The 17,356-nt window shown below is 37.8% G+C and overlaps 1 protein-coding gene across 19 annotated transcripts in view; it reads right to left on the bottom strand.

The window, feature by feature from the left end:
- msi2b (musashi RNA-binding protein 2b) overlaps positions 1-17,356 on the bottom strand; it is a 337,078-nt gene that overhangs the window by 33,602 nt on the left and 286,120 nt on the right. For 3 of the 19 annotated variants that reach the window (XM_051861127.1, XM_051861132.1, XM_051861134.1), the window contains 4 exons: positions 15,902-16,081; positions 7,683-7,837; positions 2,238-2,304; positions 2,047-2,123 (listed from right to left, as the gene is read on the bottom strand). The exons of 4 other annotated variants lie outside the window; for them this stretch is intronic. In XM_051861127.1, coding sequence (XP_051717087.1) covers positions 2,239-2,304; positions 7,683-7,837; positions 15,902-16,081 — 401 coding nt within the window. In that variant the 3' untranslated portion in view covers positions 2,047-2,123; position 2,238. The remainder of the gene's footprint in view (positions 1-2,046; positions 2,124-2,237; positions 2,305-7,682; positions 7,838-15,901; positions 16,082-17,356) is intronic. 12 more of the 19 variants (XM_051861130.1, XM_051861128.1, XM_051861133.1 and 9 more) reach the window with 5 other exon arrangements.

The following is a 17,356-nucleotide window of genomic DNA, read 5'->3' as shown; positions in this document are numbered from 1 at the left end:
AAATTGTGGCATTTCTTTGTTGTTTAGAATCCAGTATTCCCAAAATTCTTTTGTCTTTTATGAGTTTAATAAAGAACTCTGTCTCATCTTTTGTCCAAACGTGCCATCTTTAAAGAATGACTGACTTTTACATACTTCAGGTGAGCTGTAAATACGGAAAAAAGTTCTTTATTGCAGTTTTGCGAAATATCCCTTTTTTAAATTGCCTGAAAAACCACCTCATGCGAGTGTAAAAACTTTTCGCGATATATGGGAGTTCTTGCGAAATTGACGCGTTTCTTTTGGCCATATTTGCAATTTCAATTTGCGCAATTTGAAGGGTAATGGAAACACAGCTAGTGAAGCAAAAGCAGCCCACAAGTGTAAAGCATAGAATTGAAGTGCTTGAAATGCATCACCTTTGATTTTAGTATAATTCTAAAACATGGAAAACTTTAATCATGTGTCCAAACTTTCAACTGGTAGTATATAAACACTAACATTTTGTACAGTTCACATGGACTTTTTTCTAATAAAATGTAGCTTTTTGAAAGCATATGTTGTCTTTGTAAGTGCAGTGTGTTTGATAAACTGAAGCATCTGATTGTACACAGTAAATCTAGTTTAAAAAATAAAGTGTGTATCGATTCAGTCCGGCTGGAAGTTTGCTGCCGACAGCTTCAAATTGAAGTAGAGATGTTATATCAGAATCACTCCACCGTCAGCATCTTTTCATTATAAGCTTCGGTCGTTTAGGCTCAGATACAGAACACATCAGCACTTTTACACAAACACATCTTATCTACATGGGGTTCAGACATCGACACAAAACATATGTTAGTGTTTCAAGCATGCAGAAACTCTTCGGATGTCCATCCAACCAGGAAATGACAAGTTAAGAACCTGCTTCTGCAAAATCTCTCCGCCGCTGTTGCTTTCTCTGACTGCTGATGTGTGCTTCAATCAAACGTTTGGAGAATCCATACAGATGGAGCGATTCTACCTACTCATTAAATCAATCATCCGTTTTGCCTCGAGGACAAAATGAGAAGCTCTTTAGGAAGATTATGGGCAACAAACCGCAGTCCGCAGGCCTCTTATCCAGATGACAGGTCACAGGTAAATGCCACAGAGTCTGGTGTAATCGCAATTGATGCATCACCGTACGAGAAGAAAAAAAAAGCCTGGGTGCAAATATTAACTAAGTATAGAGGAGGGGTTTTGACCAAATAAATGTGCATCCACTTATCCACACACAGCGCATTTAAATAAGCGAGTCATCTTTGATTTAGCCGTATCTGGCATCTCAGCATATACTCAAAATCACCTTTAAGTCCTTAAGACCTAGCTATACAAGCGAAGTGATTACAGAAACAGCGCCTTATCCCAAAAACCTGATGAATTACATCAGATGGCACCTAAGTCAACAGATTCTCAGCAAAGAGGGCTCGCTTCCAGGTGCACACTAATCAAAGCCGCAACACCTGTGCATAATATCCAAATACAGCACTTCATAGAGGATACGAGTCGATGCGCGATGGGAGCGCAGAAGAACTCTGGCAGTGAAAGAAAGCAACTGCGCAGTTTTGAGTAGACCCGCTCGCAGACATCATGCATGAAAGAACAGGCGAATGACAGACAGGCAGGCGGAGGATAAAGGAGGAACTAGTGACAAAAAGTAAAGGGGAAAATATGTAGCCTCCACGCTTACGGTGTTTGCGAAGCGGGAAACACTTTTGAAGGCTTTTAAAGGGCTTCGGAATGAGGATTTAATAACATAGATGTTCAACGAGAGATAAGACTTCTGAAATCCAGATTGTTGCATATGAAGTTTAAATTCCCTTGTCTGGGATGTAAAAGCCCTGTAAAAGCCTTAAGGTGTTGATGAAAAAATAAGAGCACTACACGGATTCAACGTAAACTCATCTGAGATCAAAAGGAGAGGGGAATCAAAATGAATAGGCAGATGGAATAGGAAGATAGTATGGTGAAAAGATGCATAATTATGAAGGCACAAATAAAAAAAATATATATATATGTATTTCATAAGTGGTACGGGATATCTACCTCAAATGAGATGGCAACCAACCACCTGTTAGGTTTCAATGGTATCCATTTGTAAAAGCTGTCGCAATCAAAGGACCCTAAAAGTGTACAGTTAGTAATGGTGTCAGTATGCATTCTGAGTGAAGTGATCACTCGTAAGTCATTTCAATCATTGCTTGTGTTGCTAGCATGAATGAATGTTATCTATCAACCTTAAAGATCAGTCCACATCATTCCCTCAGTCTGATCTAGGTGAACAGCAGGAGAGAGCTGGAATAACTGTAACACATAGTAAATGTAATTGGTCATAACTTTATGCACAATACACTCACCGTGCCCATATTCGACAAAGATAATGAGTGGTGGGTGTATTAAACCGTATGTGAAAGAAAAAATCCCGTCCACTACCGTTGCTTGCAATGGGAATCAGTAATATCGCAACGTTGTAGTCATGTGACATTGATCAGACTTTTAAAGGTCGAATGACTGAAACGTTGCAATAAATATTGATTGTTTTCACAAGCTCCAGTAGTGTGGAAGCAAGTTCAGCAGTTAAACTTAAAAGTGTAGTAAAAAGTCATTTATGGTTTTATGGTCATAATTATACTTACAATAAATCAAATAATACATTCTTTTGAACAATATTCTCTCCTTTAAAAGTTAGGCCTAATATTTTTTTTAGCAATATTACAAAAACTTACAGACTAATAATTACATCTGTTGTTACATTTATCAAATTATGAAGCATTTAATGTCTAAATTAAGATATACATTTTGAAGATATTTGACTTAGGCTAAAATGTTCTGGAAAAAAATGAGCAAAAACCACAAAGTATTACATTTATTCCTGCTCTCCCCTTTAAAATCTTTTAGTGCCAAACAATGAAGCAAAATGGAAAGAAATATGTACATTTCAAAGAACAAGAGAAAGTGGAAATTAAGAAAAAAACATTTGATTTTTTTTTTTTTAAACAAAGATCAAGTAATTGCATATAATCATTTACATTCATGCCAACAATAACAACATTAATGAATTCATCTGAAATCACAATTCATGCAGCAAACGTAAGCAAGATACAAATGCTGTCAAGAAATCACATATAAGCCTCAATCTGAGCAACAAAACTGTGAACTTCACCAGTGTCAGGATCCAGTCCAAACACTGGGGAACAAGAACATCGGCGAGATGTATACATTTATAGAAAGAAATCTTTTGTAAAGAAGCTTTTCAGTTTGTGAGGATGCTACAGAGGCTAAGAGAAACAGCAGTTCATGTCAGGCAGTGCAAAAAAGAAAAGTCTTTCTGCCTCCAGAACACTGTCAATCACAAGCGAGATGTTCTGAGGGTTTGAGGCCAACCTAAATTTGACTCTATTTAGGTTAGAAAAACTCCATCTGAAAGTCAGACGCAAGGTGACATTGTAATTCTGAAAATCCGTTTAGATTTAATGAGTGCCCGGTGTGTTTTGCAAACTGTACTTAAGGGCAGAAGAGAGAGAGACAAAAAAAAGTTATTTGCTTTTCCTCCCAAACAAGAGATTGGAGGGGCACTGAAAGCAGAATGAATCAGAGGTGTGCAATAAACAGTGTCCTCACATACAAAGGCTCTTATTCATTTTTCCAGCAGATCTGGACGGCGGTTCAAAAAACGGCTGGAGCCGGTAATTCCCTCGGCAGCCTGTGATTTAGCGCGGCCTCCCTCATCAACCCCCCTGAGAGTCGGCTCCTGCTCCTTTTCTCTTCCGCCCAAATCCTGCTCCGTCTCTGCGCTCCGTTAAAGGTTAAAAACTAATGCACGGAAGGAATAATGAATGCCTATGGCTTCAAAGGGCAAGACAACATATTCTTATGACAGGGTTTCTCACAAGAGTTTATTATCGCCTTATTGATTTACATATGCACTTTGTGTGGGGGACCTTTCAAAGGCTGCCTCTGGTATGCCCATCATCTGCTGGAAAAATAAAAAAGCCATTGTGCGCGGGAAACAAAATACTGGGTTGAAAATGAGAGAAGAACTAATTGTGAGATTTCTGTCCTCCGGGCTGGCACATGAACAAAAGCACACTGACACATCACACTGCTGCTGACAGCCGGTACAAGTTCACAGTTTGTTATCCTGAAGTTGACAGAGAGAGAAAGGAATGCTGGTGGCAATGCAGAAATGTTAGCAATGCTAAAACCAACGCTATCTAACTTTAGCTATTTGCCAGGGCACCTGCTTTGCACTAATGAGACCGTGATTTCACATTTTTCAGCTTTCAAAAGAGAGACGTTTTTATAGCCTTGTTCCTGATAATTAGTATCAGTAAAACATGCACATCTATCACACCTTTGGACCCGCTGCAATCTATTACATCTGAGATGATTTATTTAGAACTTTTTCCCCACATAACTTCATGTATTTGCTTCTTTTGATTTTACATACTCGCATATCACACATTCTTTTAGTCCTATTAGTTGTGTTAGAAATATTTGTACCTTCAGGACAAATTTCAGTTTTAAAACTTTATTAGCTAATTAATTTATTAGCTAGCTAACATTATGGAGGGAATTCATTAAAAAGTTGCAGCACTTTTGTATAAGGTATTTCAGGGCAAAAAAATTCATCATTCTTTCAATACAAAAATACCTCCTTTCTATGCAAATTACAGCAGGACTTTATTGAAATAGAATTTTATTTTGCATGCATTTTATAATGATGGAGAACATAATTGTAACCGGTTTCTACATGTTAAAGAGCCTGGATCAAGTTAAAGGGTTAGTTCACCCAAAAATGGAAATTCAGTCATTAATTACTCCCGCTCATGTCGTTCCACACCCGTAAGACCCTCGTTCATCTTCAGAACACAAATTAAGATATTTTTGATGAAATCCGATGGCTCAGTGAGGCCTGCGTTGACAGCAAGATCCATAAAGATCCATAATTAACACTTTCATTTGCCCAGAAAGCTACTAAAGACGTATTTTAAACAGATCATGTGACTACAGTGGTTCAACCTTAATGTTATGAAGCGACGAGAATACTTTTTGTGTGTCAAAAAAACAAAATAACGACTTTATTCAACATTATCTAGTGATGGGCGATTTCAAAACACTGCCTCATGAAGCTTCGAAGCTTTACGAATCTTTTGTTTTGAATCAGTGATTCAGAGCATGTATCAAACTGCCAAAGTCACATGATTTCAGTAAACGGGGCTTCATTACATCATTAGTGTTTCGAAATTTCAATGGTTCACCACTGGGGGGCGTGACTTTGGCAGTTTGATACACACTCTGAATCAATGATTGGAAACAAAAGATTCGTAAAGCTTCGAAGCTTCATGAAGCAGTGTTTTGAAAACGCCCATCACTAGATATTGTTGAATAAAGTGATTATTTTGTTTTTTGGAGCACAAAAAGTATTCTTGTTGCTTCATAACATTAAGATTGAACCAATGTAGTCACATGATCTGTTTTAAATATGTCTTTAGTACCTTTCCGTGCATTGAAAGTGTTAATTATCTTGCTGTCAATGCAGGCCTCACTGAGCCATCGGATTTCATCAAAAATATCTTAATTTGTGTTCTGAAGATGAATGAAGGTCTTACGGGTGTGGAACGACATGAGGGTGAGTAATTAATGACTGAAATTTCATTTTTGGGTGAACTAACCCTTTAAGTATATCAGATTGTAGTAGTCTGCTACATTTGGAACTGCAAGATGGCAAATTGTGCAAGACGGTGTATTTACTGTTACGCAATTAGGTGAACTGGAGGCTAAAACAAATCTGACAGCTAGTGCAAATCTGCTATAATACTAATATAAATACACTACTAGAGGTGTAACGTTACCCTCATGTCACGATTCGATACATATCACGATACTGAACTCACAATACGATATTATTGCGATACTTCAAGACATATGGCAAATGATTACCAAAAAATGTACTTTTGATTAAAATGCTAAATTTGGTATTATATTGGGGGTGGAAATGAATAGGCTTGGACCCAATGCACAGGTCAGTGGTGACACCTGAAGAACAATATTCATGATTCTGAAGCTGAAAATACAGAATTACTTTAGACGAGTATGCTTGCACTCTGTCACTGACTAGATATATTTAAAATAATGTAGGCCACTTTCTACTGGTAACATTATCAGGATTATCAGAACCCACACATATTCCCCCATTGATTTATTATACATTATATTCAAATTATATGTGACCCTGGATCACAAAACCAGTCATAAGTTGCACGGGTGTATTTGTAGCAATAGCCAACAATACATTGTACGGGTCAAAATGATCAATGCCAAAAAACATTAGGATATTAAGATCATGTTCCATGAAGATATTTTGTAAATTTCTTACTGTAAATATATCAAAAATGTATTTTTGTGAGTGGATATGCATTGCTAAGGACTTCATTTGGACAACTTTAAAGGCGATTTTCTCAATATTTTAATTTTTTTTTGCACCCTCAGATTCCAAATTTTCAAATAGTGTATCTCGGCCAAATATTGTTCTATCCTAACACCGTGTCCTAACCAGACGTGATGCGATAAGACTCCAGCGACAAACAATTTGACTGTCCACACTAGACGCGACGCAACAATGAGAAGCGATAATAGTACATAATAAAATTCATAAATATTACACAATTTAAACATTATTTAAAGTAAATACGGAGTGACTGAACCAATCTTTGTCATAGAATACACTTGTTTGTTCGCATTGAGTTGACAGTTTGAATGTTCTTGTGCCCATTTATTTATTTTCAAGATCTGAGGTGAATTAGCCAGTGTTGTTTTCATTACAGCTAAAAGCTGGGAACACAGAATGATATTCAAACTCTCATTAGACGCTTTTAACATTAAATAAAGCACATAAACAGTACCTGATATTATCATTGCCATACATTGTGTTGCTGTTTCAGCCGTGACGTCGCGGAGAAATAGAAACCGTTTCTAAAATAGAATATTCGTGTGTCGCCGCCGTGGCTGGTTAGGACAAAAACTCAGATTAACGTGGAAAAGATACCTTTTATCACTTGTCGCAGCATCGCATCGCGTCTGGTTAGGACACAGGTGTAACAAACCATACATCAATGGAAAGCTTATTTATTCAGCTTTCAGATGATGTATAAATCTCAATTTAAAAAAATTGACCCTTATGACTGGTTTTGCGGTCCAGGGTCACATATATAGTAGTTTAATAAAGTACTGACACTAAAACTCTGTAAACTTGACTTTCTTTCCTCACACAGTAATTTTCATTTTGTGTATAGTTCACCCAATACATATTGTCACTATCCATGATACATATTGTTGCATTTTTATATTGCGATATATTGTTACACCCCTATATGCTACAAATTAAAAGTATATAAATATGCTACAATGCAGAAATTTGTTTTTAGTGAATTCCCTCTTGGTGTTTAAACGATATCCAACTAGTTTATATGTCAACGTACACTTCCTTCTTCTACTGGTAATTTTATCAACCTGCTAAGCAAGTTGCTTGCTCTCCAAATGCACTATGGCAAAGAAAATTCACTCTACAAACTACGATAGCAGCTGCTGGAGTCTAAAAGCGCTACCTCGGGCAGGGTGGTGAATGCATTAGGTGGGAGAGAACAGAGAAACATGTTGATGGTGGTGAACAGGGTACTTACAGCAATGCTGTGTCCGAAGCCGGAGCCGGGCTGGGGACTAGCAGCGCTAATGTAGTTGCCCACGCCGGAGTCCTGGCTGGTGGGGCCGTACAGGTCAGCCACTGGCCCGGGGCTGCTGGCTCCAGGAAAGGCTCCAGGCCGGGGCGGGTTGGTGCCTGCCGGAGAAGTGGCCGTGCCAACAGTGATGTGAGCAGGGTTGCTAGTCAGGACTGCTGGTGTGTAGTTTGACTAACAAGCTTGGCAAAAGCATGCACTATAAGCACAAAGTGTCATATTTTGAAAGGAAGTCTTGTGTGTGTATGTCTATACAGCCTGGGGTGTTTTAGGAATAGTGACCAAATGTGTTCTCCAAATGAAAAATAAAGAAACTGGTCATAAATTCTGGACATAGACATACACACACATTGCACAAAGCAAACTAGTCAGCTCTACTTCAAGCTAGCGACTACTGCAGCAATATACCTCATCATTCATGCAGATGAAAGAGCGCTTATGTGTGTCGGACGCATCTCGCCCGCATTCACATGGCATGCATGCTACTCAAGTAGGTTTTAGGCAAACATAGAGAGCTGGACTGCTGTATGATGGAGATCTATCTGATTTTTCCCCCTCTGAGGGCATCTGTGATGTTTAAAAGTGTGAGTGAGAATGAATCGCTTCCTTGCAGGTTCCTTTCATTATCATAACCTCACCCCTCTCTGCGCTCCCATACACTCCCTTTCCCCCAATCTCATATCAAGTGCTCTACGCCCATCCTCCTTCAAATTTGACTGCCGGTTCTCCAGTCCCTTTCTGAAAATTGCACGGGGGATTTTGCCACAACACCCCCTATCTAATCAACACCTGTCATTGAGAAAGTGGTCTCTCTCCTTCTCGTTTTTTTTTTTTTTTTTTTTTTTAAATATATACGACGGTGATTATCTGGCAGTTAGCGTCAGGGGGCTATCGGGCCTAGCAGCTGCCTGGAAACCAGGAAATTGCTGAGGGTGTCTTGGGTAAAATGCGTTGAAGACTGAATCATGAAGTTTCCTCTCCACTGCGAGTGCGGCTCCACTTTCACTAAAACTACATTTGGGTCTGAAAGCAGAAACCGTTGAAGATGAAGCCTGGGAGCCGAAATTAAACACTCGCCAAGCGCAAACTGCTGGCTTTGGCGGGTAAATAAAATGTTGCTGGGTAACTTTATTAGGAAATGCAACATAAAACAGTTTAAGTTGAACTGTGAGAATGATCCCTTGCCGACCCTCGCTGATGTAAGTGACACACGCTGTGATGTGCAAGTCTTCTAACAACTTGTGGAGGATAATGTACCATCAGAAGTTTATCAACTGTGCTTAAAGTTCTTTAACAGTGCTCACATTTTCTCTAGAAGGAAGGTTCAAAAGCATAAAACAAAACTACAGGAAATTATGTGTCGTCATGTTTTATGACATATGCACTTTCACCAAGAAACTTAGAACGACAAAATAAAAAATACGAAAGGACAAACAGCTGTTTATTCAATTGTCAAAAGGATTTTTAAAAAAAAATTGTTTATAAAAAATTGCAAAATTTCATGGATGGTAAGAAATATTTATGGTAGATAAGATTCTTCAACTGGCAGCAAAGTTATTATCATTAACTAAACTATTAAAAACATTTTTGTTCATTAAAATCAAGCTGAAATAAAATAAAAATAAAATATTAGATAACTTTAACTAACTGAAATAAGTTTAAGTAGAAGCACTAAAATTACTAAATGGAAACATAAAAACTAAAGCTGAACACATTAAAGGGTTAGTTCACCCAAAAATGAAAATAATGTCATTAATTCCTCACCCTCATGTCGTGTCGTTTGTGTCGAATCAGCGGTTCGGAGCGCCAAAGTCACGTGATTTCAGCCGTTTGGCGGTTTGACATACAATCCGAATTATGATTTGACACAAAAGATTCATAACGCTCCGAAGCTTCATGAAGCAGTGTTTTGAAATCGGCCATCACTAAATAAGTCGTTATTTTGTTTTTTTTGCCACACCAAAAATATTCTCGTCGCTTTATAATATTAATATTGAACCACTGTACTCACATGAACTGATTTAAATATGTTTTTAGTACATTAATGGATCTTGAGAGAGGAAATGTCATTGCTGGCTATGCAGGCCTCACTGAGCCATCGGATTTCATCAAAAATATCTTAATTTGTGTTCTGAAGATGAACGAAGGTCTTACTGGTGTGGAACGACATGAGGGTGAGTAATAAATGACATTATTTTCATTTTTGGGTGAACTAACCCTTTAAGGCTGAAATACATATATAAATAAAAGGCTAAATAGTAATATAAAAAAATAATAAAAAAATTCAACTAAAATTAAAATGCTTATAAAAATATATATACATATTTGAATAATACTACTAAAATAAGACTGAATGGCAGATGTGGTGACTCTGGCCGCAAAGTTTGTTTGCTCTAAAGTTGGAACTTCTAAACCTAAACACAAATTCACGGAGCAGAAATACTGGCAAATGTGTGAAAGGAGCAAGGATGGGCTGGAGGGGGTTTTGGGGGGGAATCACAATTAGACTATAATTATATCAGACCACTTGAGCCATGGCTGCTGTCATTTGCAGATGACCCCTCCATTTCATTGCTGTTGAGAGGCGAATTAAGGAAAATAAAAACAAATGCATGAATTAAATTAAATGAATGCTCTCAGAAACTTTGAGGCCCCTTGCTGTGCCACGCTCATTTTTCTCCTACGCACAGCCCTCTATGACACTTCCATTAATAAGCGAATATTAAATCAAGTTCCTCCACAGGCGGAGGCCTTCAGATCAGCACCCATTGAGGAGGGAGTCTATTACTGCAGCAGCCTCCAAAAAACTCAGGAGGGTAAAAGATATCTGTATGAATGGAATATTAGCCCGGAGGGCTTGCATAGGAGAGCAAATATGTTAGATAGGGGGCAATATGCCGCTGTGGGTAAACTGAACGAGGCAGACTCACACAATCTGTCTGCTTTTCACACAAATGAGGACACGGACAACAGAAGAGGTGAGCAGCTCTACAGTCAGAGCTCTCACTTCTAAATGTCAGCGTATCAAAATAGCGTCAGCTACATCTAGGGATGATGGGAAAGCGTGTATATCCACTACTAGATTTGAGTGGAAGGGAAGATGGCTGTCACTAGCGTACCACCTGTCTGCAGCCAGCCCACTGTAATGTAAAATATGATGCAAAATTAGCAAGGGACAACAAATTGACCAAATAACTACTCCAGTCTCGATAAGAAATGGGTAAAAAGTGCACAAATAATTTTAGTAATCAGTATTTTTGTCTTGATTTCAAAGTGGAGAATTTCAAGTAAAAATATTAAAGAAAATACATTTACTGAAGCAAAACTAATTAAAAGAAAACAGGAATGTTTTAATAATAATAAATTAGATTAAATATATAATTATTTTTAGAGAGTATATCCTGAATTAAGTTTATTATAACTAATATTTTAAAGGTAACCCTTTTCAAGTACATCTGATTTACGCTAGACTTATCATCGATTTATGCTTGATGATAATGATAAACAACTGGCCACAAATACACTTATAAACTAATAATAATTCTCAGGTGAATTTAGCTTCTCAGATTTTTGTTTTATTTTATTTACTGGAAAACAAAACAAAAATACTGATTAAAGTGATTTTGATGCTCAATATATCATGAATTCAGCAAAGTACAGAAGCCTCTAAAAACAGCAGGGTGTCAGAAAAACAACATACATCACAGCTTCTCCTGAATGTTAACTCGCATCTTGAAATTGTTCAAGGAATGATCTGGATCACGAATCCAGATCACAAAAATCACAAAAACCCTTCTAATATCAGAGGGGAAAAGCAGCACACTGTAAGTGACAGCCCTGGTTAGCATCACGTCCTGAGCTCTGACTGGCTTCTGTATTCCCAATAGGTCTAAGCTAATAAGACACGTCTATTATATCTTCAGAAGCCATCAATGGAGGATGTGCTGATTAACAGAACAAGAAACTGTTTTTGTAGCTCAATACTGCTGTGAAACTAATTCATACACGTAATCAACTATTATGGATTTATTAAAAAAAAAAAAAAAAAACTATTAAGTGCAATGCGTCTATCTAAAAGCACGCGATCACTTAAAGACCAACTTTGATTTAAAAAAAAGGGAAAGCGTTGTCATAAGTCACAAGACATCTTGGAAGTTAAGGTTGAAAGAAATGAACCGCCAATACCGTCAACATTCCTTGGCATTCCCAAACTGGGATCTGAACCATAAACAGTCTGGTTGCTGGCGTGGATGTCTAATCCACACATGCCTCAATGTCTGCAAGGCAGTTTACTAGTCATTACCATGGCTCTTGACGGCACTTCTTTTTCTTTTCCTTTTTTTTTTTTTTGCTTAAGATGTGTCTTGTTTATTGCCAAGAGCTCAAGACCGCCTTCCTTTGAACTACAGGCTACTGAATATAAAGTGGAGCACTACTGTTTTTAAGAGGACCGAACGTCAGTTCAGTGGTGCACTACCATGAAACATTACAAAATATGCCAAGTGTTTGGGAATAGCAAAACTCTTCCCTTTAAATATGCTGTCAAAACATCAACCATGCTATACACTCATTAGTTTATGTAATTCTATATACAGTGGCCAAAAAAAAAGTATTTGAACACTTAAGCCACATTTAAAATGTCAGAACTTATTTGCATGAAATAAGAAAATAGCAAACCAAGTGTCCTCTGTTATCAAATTATGCTGCATAATTTGTCGTGCTATATCTGTAATTTCTATGGACATGTTCCGCTAATATCTGACAACCAGAATGGGACTCTTTTTGAACTTTTTTTATGAAATATTTTGCTTAGTGCCTACATTATCCTTCTTTACAGTAAATAACACTTGGTTTGTTATACTGCAATGACATTTAAAGTGAGGGATAGTTCACCAAAAATGAAAATTACCCCATGATTTACTCACCCTCAAGCCATCCTAGGTGTATATGATTATCTTCTTTCAGATGAACACAATCAGAGATATATTTAAAAATATCCTTAGTCCTCCAAAGTTTGTAATGGTTGTGAATGAGGGGCCGCATTTTGAAGTCTAAAATAATGCATAAAAAGTAATCCATACGACTCCAGAGGGCTAATAAAGGCCTGAAGTGAAGTGATGCGTTTTTGTAAGAAAAATATCCATATTTAAACTTTATAAATTCAAATAACTAGCTTCCAGCAGACGACCGTACTCAGTGCTTAGACCTGACGCACAACGTAATGATGAACGCGGAGGCGCAGAGGATAGAGCAAAACAAATCATCGGTCACGGATTATAAGTCTAAAATGATCATTTTTAAAGAAATTTGATATAAGAGAAGAGGTTGCACAGTTGTTGCACAGCCCCATTTGTTTTATTTGTTTGCAATACTCCTACATCCTGCGTCATACATCGTGTCAGATGATCACTCCTTTGGCGCAAATCAACTTGCGCATTCTGCGTACGGTCATCCACCGGAAGCTAGTTATTTGAATTTATAAAGTTTTGAGTATGGATAGTTTTCTTACAAAAACACATCACATCGCTTCGCTTCAGAAGGCCTTTATTAACCCACTAGAGTCGTATGGAATACTTTTTTTTATGGATGGATGCATTATTTTTGACTTCAAAATGCGGCCCCCCATTCACAACCATTATAACCCTTGGAGGACTAAGGACATGTTTAAATATACAGTGCTCAGCGTAAATGAGTACACCCCCTTTGAAAAGTAACATTTTAAACAATATCTCAAAAGCACAAAACAATTGTTGACAAGACTGAGTTTAATATAACATCTGTTTAACTTATAACATAAAAGTAAGGTTAATAATATAACTTATATTACACATTTTTCAGTTTTACTCAAATTAGGGTGATGCAAAAATGAGTACACCCCACAACAAAAACTACTACATCTAGTACTTTGTATGGCCTCCATGATTTTTAATGACAGCACCAAGTCTTCTAGGCATGGAATGAACAAGTTGGCGACATTTTGCAACATCTATCTTTTTCCATTCTTCAAGAATGAGCTCTTTTAGAGGCTGGATGCTGGATGGAGAGTGATGCTCAACTTGTCTCTTCAGAATTCCCCATCGGTGTTCGATTGGGTTCAGATCAGGAGCCACTGAATCACTTTCACCCTGTTCTTCTTCAGAAATGTGTTTAGGATCATTGTCATGTTGGAAAAGTGCACGATGACCAAGGGCACGGAGTGATGGTAGCATCTTCTCTTTCAGTATAGAGCAGTACATCTGTGAATTCATGATGCCATCAATGAAACACAGCTCCCGACACCAGCAGCACTCATGCATTGTTCTTTGCGACGCCATACAGTTTTGCAGCCATCAGTTCCAAAAACATTTATCTTGGTCTCATCACTCCAGAGTATAGAGTCCCAGTAGTCTTCATCTTTGTCAGCATGGGCCCTGGCAAACTCTAGGCGGGCTTTTTTGTGTCTGGGCTTTAGGAGAGGTTTCTTTCGTGGACGGCACCCATGCATGCCGTTCCTCTGCAGTGTACGCCGTATTGTGTCACGGGAAATAGTCACCCCAGTTTGGCTTTCTACTTCTTTAGATAACTGCAGTGAACTTGCATGTCGATTTTCTTCTACCCTTCTCATCAGAAGACGCTCCTGTCGAGGTGTTAACTTCCGTGGACGACCTGGACGTCTCTGTGAGATGGTTGCAGCTCCATCTTTTTTAAATTTTTGTACCACTTTTGCTACAGTATTCTGACTGATAAGTAAAGCTTTGCTGATCTTCTTGTAACCTTCACCTTTCTGGTGTAAAGAAATGATTTTCTTTCTCAGGTCTTGTGTCATTTCTCTTCCATGTGGTGCCATTGCTGACAGCGTGAAATGGGAAGGGGTTTAAACACCCTTTTATAGTCAGCTGTCTGCTGGACACCTGTGTAATGAAGAATTAGACTCACCTGTGCTTGAATTCTTGTTAAATTAGACATTTGTAGTCTAAAATGTAGCTTTGCTCCAGAGACGTTCAGTGGGGTGTACTCATTTTTGCATCACCCTAAAACTGAACATTTTGTTCTCTAAGTTATATTATTAACCTTACTTTCATGTTATAAATTAAACAGATGTTATATAAAACTTAGTCTTGTCAACATTTTGGAAATTGTTTTTGTGTTCATTGAGATATTGTTTAAAATGTTACTTTTCAAAGGGGGTGTACTCATTTACGCCGAGCACTGTATCTCTGATTGCGTTCATTACAGTCATATACACCTAGGATGGCTTGAGGGTGAATAAATCATGGGATAATTTTCATTTTTGGGTGAACTATCCCTTTAAAGGGATAGTCTTTATTTACTCACCTTCACGCAGTTCCAAACCTGTATGACATTTTCTTTGGCAGAACACAAAAAGAAGATCCATACAATAAAAAGGGATCTAAAATGACACCAAAAAAAGACATTTTTCAATAAATCTTCTTTTGTGTTCTACAGAAGAAAGAAAGTCACACTGGTTTGGAATGACATGATGGTGAATAAATGATGACAGAATGAACTATCCCTTTAAGTGTCTAAATACATTTTGGAGCCACTGTACTGTATATGTGAACAAACAGAATGAATACAGAACAAAAAGTATGCAAATAAAGGGATGCATTAACAATTTATCTCAATATGTGATACTGTGCCCAAGTGCGACAACTAAGCGATAAAATCAACTTCCAACAAATGGCTTGTCATTTTATACTCATGTACATGAAGTCGGATGTTTGGATATCATTTATCACATGCCAGCAGGCTGACAGTTGAGCGGTATGGAGCCACTGGGTGTGTAATACATATATACGTGCCTGAGTATGTACTGCACGAGATATGAACCGGCAGGCATGAACACATCTCCTGGTTAATTGCACAGACTGTGACCGCAGCCACATCTCGCTTTCCGGATATATCTCCACAGTACATACGCATTAGTGGCAGCGTATACGTGCTCACGTATATACACTCCCTCAAATCCACAGGCGAAATGACAATGCTACGACAATTCAACATGCGGCGCACATGAAGCAAACTGCAAGGATGCACAAATCCCTCGCTTTCCCTTCTCATCTGTCCCCCCTCTCTCTTTCTCTCTGGTTTTAATGAATGGCAGGGTGATGAATAAACCGCATGAATCAAATCAATCATTGAATGAAGGAGAGGCGGGTACACACCTGGGCTCTTATACTGATCCGGGCTGGCCAGGTGCTGGAGAGGGGAGTTGCAGGCTGATGTGGCATGCTCGCTTTGCAGCAGCTGAGCCGCCTGGGGGCCCAGGGAGCCATAGTCCGCAAAGGAGAAGGGGGGCCCCCGTTGGTCGCTTGGCGAGGAATAGAAACCGTAATCGGGGAAGCCTGGGAGATACAGTACAGGGGAGGAGGAGGAAGGGAGGAGGATGAGGGGTGGGACTCCATCATTGGGGGAAATAGGACTTTGCATAGTAATGTTATGAGGCAATGTTTACTATCTGACTTGCATGGTTGTACAATGCAGGAAGATAGAAGGTAAGTTTGTAAAGCCACATCTCGCTGTTTCCCCTGTGTGACTGTGTGTGTGAATGTGACGGTGAGTGTGTGAAGACTTACTGGACGCCACTGTACAATACAATACTGTAAACATTCGGGTTTGCTGCAGACGGAGGTACTGACACACTACAAATCAAATAAGCAAACGGAAGTTATGGTTTTAAAAACTTTTGTTTGGTGTTTATATAAAAACTGACTGACCTTAATAGATCTTCTGAGAAAGGAACACTCTATTTGAAATGCTAATTTGCATTCAGTATCCACAAATAAAACAAATAGGGAAATAACTAAAATATCACTGTCTGGTACTCTTGTTATTTGGTTAACACACTGTTATCCAAACCACAAAGCATGTGTTGCGTAAAAACATCATATTTGTAAATGAGGATCATTTTTCTTTAATATGTGAAAGTATTGTTGTTCAAATCTAAGTATGTATTAATTATTTTAGTTTATTGTGCTTGAGTGCATTTGTGTCTCAATTTATTGAACAAACTATCATGAGTGAATAGATGCTTTTACATATTACATCCTTAGAAAGTTTTTGGACAGTCGTATCACAGTATCAATATATCAAATCGAACTGCGTTTATTTTAAGCAAAAAATAACTAAAATGTTTCCCAAAAGATATTTGTGAGGTTTTAATTATAACATTCAAAATAAAGAAAAAAATAAATAAACTTTCTAGTGAATACAACAAAAACATCATTTTTTTGCGTGAGATTCAGACATTTAAAAATATGATTTTAGTGTCATAATATTTTGTGTGTCTCTGTGTGTGTGTGTGTATATATATATATTTACAGTCAAACCAAAAATTATTCAGACATTTTTGGTATTTTTGATATATTTTTACTAGTGTGTTCAGGACACTATAGTTCATTTATGTAAGTGAGGATAGCAAAATAAAGTAAACTGTGACATATTATACCCAAAAATTCTTCATACAGTGGACTACCAGTAAAATTGATAAACATTTGGAACCAAAAATTATTCAGACACTTTGACCTGAACATGTTTTGCTTAAGTGTTTTCTGACATAATTAAGATTACTATTTTCTGACACAGTTCAACTCTGAGATCTCGTCATGTTTTATTACCAT

The sequence above is a fragment of the Ctenopharyngodon idella genome, chromosome 15 (assembly GCF_019924925.1).
Source record: "Ctenopharyngodon idella isolate HZGC_01 chromosome 15, HZGC01, whole genome shotgun sequence".
Classification (NCBI taxonomy): Eukaryota; Metazoa; Chordata; class Actinopteri; order Cypriniformes; family Xenocyprididae; genus Ctenopharyngodon; species Ctenopharyngodon idella.
The sequence above is the reverse complement of the archived record's forward strand: the minus strand, read 5'-3'. Positions and strand labels throughout refer to the sequence as shown.